The sequence below is a fragment of the Electrona antarctica genome (genome assembly GCF_951216825.1).
Source record: "Electrona antarctica genome assembly, chromosome: 1".
Lineage (NCBI taxonomy): Eukaryota > Metazoa > Chordata > Actinopteri > Myctophiformes > Myctophidae > Electrona > Electrona antarctica.
This window is the reverse complement of record NC_136806.1, coordinates 50,688,287-50,695,874: the sequence shown is the minus strand read 5'-3', so window position 1 is coordinate 50,695,874 and position 7,588 is coordinate 50,688,287. Positions and strand designations below refer to the sequence as shown.

General features: G+C 41.7%; 1 protein-coding gene across 2 annotated transcripts; it reads right to left on the bottom strand.

Moving 5' to 3' along the window:
- Positions 1 to 1,342: 1,342 nt before the first annotated feature.
- thoc3 (THO complex 3) lies at positions 1,343 to 6,716 on the bottom strand. Of its 2 annotated transcripts, XM_079512426.1 has the most exons (7): positions 6,494 to 6,716; positions 5,357 to 5,513; positions 4,149 to 4,353; positions 3,489 to 3,650; positions 2,792 to 2,892; positions 1,754 to 1,875; positions 1,343 to 1,708 (listed from the first exon to the last, which is right to left on the bottom strand). In XM_079512426.1, the coding sequence occupies exons 1-7, from the start codon at positions 6,677 to 6,679 to the stop codon at positions 1,667 to 1,669; spliced, it is 975 nt and encodes a 324-aa protein (XP_079368552.1). In that variant the 5' UTR covers positions 6,680 to 6,716; the 3' UTR covers positions 1,343 to 1,666. The 2 variants fall into 2 exon arrangements, with proteins under 2 accessions (XP_079368552.1, XP_079368551.1); XM_079512425.1 differs by having other exon boundaries at positions 1,578 to 1,875; positions 6,494 to 6,715.
- Between the last annotated feature and the right edge of the window lie 872 nt (positions 6,717 to 7,588).

Below are 7,588 nucleotides of genomic sequence, written 5' to 3'. Positions count from 1 at the left end.
AAATATACCTGGGTTAGGTGATGGTGTGACAAAAGTTAAGTTTAGTGTTCTCGGGTTAAATAAGGTCTACCACTCCTTTGGGGTATTTATATCAGTACCAATATATTATTTACACATAATTGAAATTGAAATTTGTCCTTGCTTATCAAAGTATGAACCAAATGCATTACGCATGCAATCAATGGTGGATGATAATGTGAAGGCTGACATTTGCTAGCCTGGAATACAGACTGAAGTGCTGGTTCAGTGATTATTTTATTTTATTTTTCTTGGGGGTGTTGGGGCTTAAACGCTGAACAGCTCCTCAGTCTGGATTCCACTACAAACTTGACTCACAAGTTATAAAGAGATCCCTTTTAATATCAAAATTCAAAACCATATTTTACAAAAAATATATATACCGTGGCGTATATTACAGCACTGCGTTTGGCTTTCAACTGCACATAAAACCAGGGAGCCAAATTTTCTTCGCTGTAATGAAAATATGACTCCAGCACCCTCAGGTGGTGGAAGCATGTCATTGGTGATGTTTTTTGCATTTACTGCAGAACAAGGCCCGACTCTGCCATCTAATCAGTCCCAAGCCATTCATACACGACTTTACATTAAATCAGTACTAAAAGTCACTTGGAATGGAGGTGGCAGTGGCAAATGGCAATCACAATTTGATTTAAGGTAAACTAGTGTTCTCAGTGTATCCATGATCATTTAGAGGTTTGAGATAGACATCTATAAAAAATACATAAAGCGTAACATAATACCAAAAAACTGTCGAATTCCAAGATGCGTTTGTTCATAAATATGTGGGCGGCATGTTGACTTTTGTAGGCGTATAGTTCACTGTGCTTCCCGTTCCATAAAGATGTTGCCAAGCAACGGAAATCATTCCCAACAGTAGGCAGCGTAAAATGAAAGAATTTTTTGAACGAGACGTTCTCTAAATCCATTTCATCATCATTTTGGCGACTCATTTTAACATTTCAAACTAGGGATGCACAATTCATTCATTGAAGTTGTATTTGAGTAATTAAACTCATTTTCAGTGTCGAGAAATACAATATCATATAAAAACCCATCAATACACATCAGAAGATCAGGAAAAGAAAAACAAAAGTGTGAATTACATAGGTTACAAATAAAAGCGAAACAAATTTCAAAACAATCTAAAAACATTTATTAAAGTTTTATTAAATGTCACATTGATGTCACAAAATGGAAATCAAAGGCAGTTAGATTCGCCATCCGCAGATAAGGAGTCATACATCATAGATTGGCCACATAAAACGCATACGGAAGCCATGCTATTATTAGACCCTATCTAGTTTCTTTTTTTGGGGGGGAGGGGGGGGGGGGGGGGAATATAAAAAGCACAACACAGGAATGTTTGACAAACATTTTGGTCAGTGTGAATATAAGGACATATTGTTGTCCTCTTCATGTAATTTGAATTGTGGGCCAGGCATTCAACACTGCCAACAGAACTTATTCAGTTTAACCTTTTCTTCTGCAATATAACGACAAAAACAAAATGCAGCTTCTTTTGTTTTGGAAGCTGAAGTAGTCAATAGTGAGTGTTGCTTGCTACTAATTGGGCTGCTCCAATTCAAACGCTAAAAGTTCCCGGCCCCTCGTTGGGCAGTCCAAACAGTTTGACGGTGCCAGCCTCTCAGGAGTCGTTGGGCAGTCCAAACAGTTTGACGGTGCCAGCCTCTCAGGAGTCGTTGGGCAGTCCAAACAGTTTGACGGTGCCAGCCTCTCGGTTGCTGTCGTACTTGCCCTCCTTGTCGTCGCAGGCGTATGCCAGCAGGGGTTTCTTGGGGTGCCAGGCAACCGTGAACGTTGGGGAGTCACACTGCACCTCCCACAGCTTCTCTCCTACGGAAATACGTACAACATTTTACAAAGATAAAAAATACTCACATAAATAATTGCTGAATAACTTCACCCCAAGTCACATAATAATGCAGAAAACGTGTAATGTAATTGTATCTATTGCATCACAAGTGGTGTGGGGAGCAGTGCAACATACTGTAGTCGAACATTTAAATCTGTAGATGTCAGTGCATCACAAATTGTCAGCATTGTGTGACTAAACTCATTCATTAATGGCAATGTTCCATGTTGCCTTCTTCTGGGAATAGATAGGGTTGGGACTCAGAACCGGTTCTGTTTCACACCCGGTTCCGAGATTCCGGCGTATTTGCATTAGCGGTTCCGCAAACGGGTCTCATCTGTCTTCATTTATGTGTCTGTGTGCGTGCATGCATGCAAACGGCTGTGGTGACATCACTCCACCGACATGAGTGGCGAGACGGTCAGACGGAGACGAGTGTACATGTAGTAGCGAAAACAGCAGATAATAAATCTTAGCGAGAAAATTCTGAATCAATAAATAACTCAAAAAGACGTCAAAGATGTTAACGGCAGGGATTACCATTTGATAAAGACGTCAAATACATCAACAGCAGTGAATGACTTACAGTAAGAGTGCAATGGAGGATTTATGTTTGTCCCAAATACATATTTTATCATGCCCAAATGCCTAGTCTTGCATGCTTTGATGCGTCCCGCAAAAGTATTACATACTGTATTCGCTACATACATTTCTAACGTGGGAACAGGACTCGGTAACGGAGTGTGAATGACTATCCAGTGGCCTATGCCTGCTATTTATCATCCAGCAATGTCATGGATTCCCTGTGGAAAAGGGGTCCTCAGCTGAGGCTGTGAACAACTATTTGCAGAGTGAAGGGTGGTCCCACTTTTGTATGCGTTTGTGTGTGGGACTGACCCGTTTCCACCTCTGCTATGTCTATAAAGTGGTCCTCTGAAGCAGAGGCCAGCATCTTCCCATCATGGCTGAAACTCAGTGTCCTAACTGGCCAGTCCAACCTGAAACACAAAAATGTAATGGGACAAAAATGTCAATATTCAATGTCAGCATCAGTGATGTCTTCATACATCTCTAAAATGTTACAGCATGAAAAAACAGTCAGCACTATTAGGTATATAAATATCGCAGTGTTGGTTTCTGTAGAAAAGCACTGACCTCAGCATTGCTGAAACATTACAATTTTGAACGCAAACCAAAAAAAATACACAAAATCACATCATCATAAGATCAGTTAAAACACCCTTGTCGCCGGCGTTCAGATGAGAATAGTGATTTTTGATCCCATTGTGGGCCGACATACCGCTTCTGGCGAAAGATAAACAACATCGCCAGCTGCTAGACTACAATGTGATTTCGGTTTCATCTTTGTGCACAGAAGTGGGGCTTGATGTTGATGTGAAGCATGGCGCAGAGGTACCATTAGACCACTGGAGGGCGCAGCTCTAAAAGTGTTAAGACTGCTAAAATTCTGGCAATGATTAATATATATTCTTACAGCACTAGCTGGAATTATACACCCTCAACTTACACACAAATACACAAGTAAAAGACATGTATACTGCATACACAGAAACACACACTTTCAAAAGAGTACCTTGAAAAGCAACGGACACACACAAGTTCCTCGACGTTCCACAGGCTGACAAGTGCATCGGCGCTCCCCGTGGCAAAGTACTTCCCCATGGGATCAAACTTGATGCAGATGCAGTTGGACGGGTGGGCGTTGATTGACTGAATAGGCTTCAGTTCAGGGTAACTGGTGGGCAATAATGCCAATGTGTCAAATATTAAGAGTTCAGCAAAATCACTGCCAGGTGGTGGCTCGTACACATTATTTTTTTATAAAATGGTGAGTCCTCTCTTAAACAACAAACATTTACACCTTTCCACATGAAACAATAGTGATACTATTTAGACCTAACAATAGGAAGCAGTGATTAACAAAAGAATGTATGGATGCATGCTCACAAAAGCTTCCCTGGATAAACAGAAATTTAGATAGCAATTAAGAAAGGAGCTCCTTTCGGCAGTTGACTTCTCGAACGTAATTGATATGAAATGAGAAAGGTAATTGATAGAATAATCGATAATAATCAGTAGCTGCAGCCCTAACTTAGATCCCCACGAGAACCTGTTGCTTTTCATTGTTGTGTACTTACTGCTGATGCATGGTCAGTATAATTATCATTCATCATTATTTATGTATTTACTTGTGAATACTGTACACAAGGCTTTTCTTAATTTGCTTACATACCTCAGAACGTTTATACAGCCGCTGCCATTGGTGAGGAAGAACATGTTGTTGTCATTGTTCCAGGAGATCTCATTCACCTCAAACTTAAACTGCTCCTCGGCTCTGGACCTGTGTGTCTTGGCGTCAATAAATGTCACCACATCATCCTTGTTGCCCACGGCAATGGTCTGACCGTCTGGACTCCAACAGATGTTGATGTTCTCACCTGAAAAACAAAATGACTTAGAAGCAGCACTATGTCATTTTCCCTTTCTACGCCAGATTTGGACCTGGTTTCCTGGTTAAGTGCTGAAAGTTTTACCATTGAGGTAATAGTCGACCTGCTTGCTCGGGGGATAAATTAAATCTTGACCATTAGGTCAGAACATAATCTACTGTACAGATTTCATTTTATTCATAAAAATCACACATGTGCTAAGTGACTTGGGGCACTCTTATTATCGTACATTAACCTTGAAACATACCGTAGTTAAGTCACCAATAATAGTGGTCCCTTAATTGGCCAAAGGTTTGCACCGACATACCGACAGACATATCGACAGCCGATTTGCTCAGGCACATTAGACGCAAATTCTCCATTAATTGTCAATGGCATTTAATGTTTGTGTTCAGACAGAATCTACACTATAGCTGTTTATAGGAGGGGCTAGCGCCCCTCAAAAAAAGAGGCTTTAAGCTCACAGAAATCGATGGCCAAAGTAAAATGTTATTTCTAAAACGGGTAGTAGTCCCAATCCTTGATTCCGATTGGCTGGTTTCCACTTAGTAGACATACTAAATGAGACTATAATCTACACCTATCAGTTAATATCAATCACAGGTGAGTGATCCAGCGTATCTGTAGCTGAACGAGGTAAGGATTCTCCTTACAAGCCCCGGCCGTGTGGGGCTTCTAAGCCTCGCCCGGTCTGGGACAGCAAGTGACTCAGGGGCTTTGGGTGGGGCTTGTAAGAAAACAAGCGCTCCCCATCCATCTCAAACCATCTGCTTTAGAGCCACGCGGTCTCAGTTTACCTCTATTTTATCATATCTGACCGGGTCGGACTTGTACGCCTTTCAGCCATTATAAAATACAAGGTAAACTGCAACCTCGTGCCTTATTGCTCATCTTTTTTTTTGCTTTGGGACAGTACAGTAACATGCGAGTTAAGAGGGGCGAGAGCAATGAGCATGTGTACAAACTGTCCACATGTGTAATAACTGCCCACCTTTGGTATTGACAGTGGCGATGCATTTTGTGGTGCGGACGTCCCATATCCGTATGGTCTTGTCCCCTGATGCTGTAACAAAAAGATCTGGGTTGGTTGGATGCCAACACAGCTGATCCACGCTGTCACTATGGCCTCTGTAGTTGTTCTCTTTCACCTGCAGAAAGCGATCAGAGGCAATGGCCATTTCACTAAGAGTTACAGTAAAGCATTTTGCTTATCATGAGTGTCCAAATGCTGCTATAGAACAGAGGTCTTTGACAGGGGGTCCTCAGAGTTACTACAGGGGGGCTGCCAACTCTTTAGGTATAGGTAGCATATAAAGATGTTTGGTGTAGAGAGAAAAAGGAGCAGGCTAAGTACAGAGTGAAAGGTCAGGTGGATGTTAAAAACAAACATTCACAATTCACATGAATCCAACATGATAGTGTGCTATCAAACAAGTCTATGAATCTATAGACTCATATAGATTCCTACATAGGTACACTCCCTTATGGGGAGTGTACCTATGTTCCCCAGGTTCTATGTTCCCCACCATGCAAAAAAGGTTATTTGTTCCCCACTTAGAATAAACCTAAACTTAGTCTTAGTGTTACTTTTAGTAGCAAATTCTGATTTAAGCTCAGTCTTTGAACAATCCATTGAACTTTAGGCCTGCCTAGGCTACTTAAACTATCTTAGCAAACTAAAAATGAACACTGCCATAAAATGAACTAAAACATAACTCTACAACAAAGATGGCAAAAACAAACATTATTTGTTCTGTACTTACACACAAAACACTGAAGTCCTTAAACCAGAAACCTAACGCCAACCCTAAACCCTAAGGTAAGTGGGGAATAAAAACGACTATAGCTCTGGTCCAGAGCGTTAGAACTGGCTAATGCTCTGCCTCTGGACCATGCAGTTAATATGGGACTGTCCTTTCCACTGTTCCACATTACGTACAGTACACACATGTTAGAGAGTTGGCATCAACATTACATTTGCCTGGCTGGGACAGCATAACTGAAACATATAACATATAACATATAACTAACGAGTCATTTATGTGGCCAGAAATCCATTCATCCATCCATTCATTTCACTGAAACAATGCTAATAGCATTTAGCTGCGATGGATGTGACACAACTTACCAAGCGGTCTTTTTCCAGAACAAAAACACTAGCCGATTTGTCAAAAGATCCCGACGCGAGTCTCCTGCCGTCACAACTCCACGCAACTGAATGCACCTTTGCTGTATGCGCAGGGAACTCCCTACTTTTGTTGTTATTTCTGAAGTTTTCTTGCATGTCTTGATAATACTGCGATTGGGCCGCCATCTTGACTGCACTCTGCACTCGCGCAATGCATGCATGTACTTTAGGCAGTCGTTCTCAGCCTGTGGGTCGGGACCCCCCGCCGGGACCCCCAGGAGGGTGCCCACATATATTATTTGGAGATGATAGTAATAAAGTGACAATTTGAATTTAAGACATTTTTGTAATACCTATACAATCAAATAAATGAAATTAATCATCAATGCATCAAATGAATCAATATGCATTGGCCAAGTTGTTTTGGCCATTTTCACAATCAAGAGTCGGCTGGGGGTGTTCCCCAGTTCAAAACTTCAAATGTGAATATTTGTGGGGGTCGCAGCCTGAAAAGATTGCGAACCACTACACCTAAATAATAATGGCTCTTCAGGGGCTTCATCTTGTCTTACGATACAGGTGTGCGTGTTGTAAAATCAAATGTACCGTCTCACATAGTCACATTAAACAAGGGCATGTTTGTATCAGTACTAATTATGTATTTTTATTTTTTATTGCAATGGAAATTGGAATACAGGATAAGGTGGGCACTAGAGAAACCTGCATGGGCACCATATATTTGGGAAAACTATAGGGAAGAGTGGGCACCAGGAAAGGTGGGAAAACTGTGTGCACTTTGGGGTGGAGAACTATAGTGGGCACTAGGGAAATGTGGGCACTCTGTTGTGGAGAAGAATGAGCACCAGGCAAATGTGGGCACCCGGAAGAGTGGACACTAGGTGCACAAAAGGTGCACAAACCTGGTTTGGGGGCAATTTGAGCAGCTCTCATGTGGAAACGTGTGTGACTCTTCCAGGTGCCCACATTTCCCTATAGTGCCCACTCTTCCATGGTGCCCAGTTTTCCCTAGTACCGAGCCCCAGAATGTTTTTGTGTCCACCTTTCCTGTTACCCTTTAAAATAACCTGGCAACTA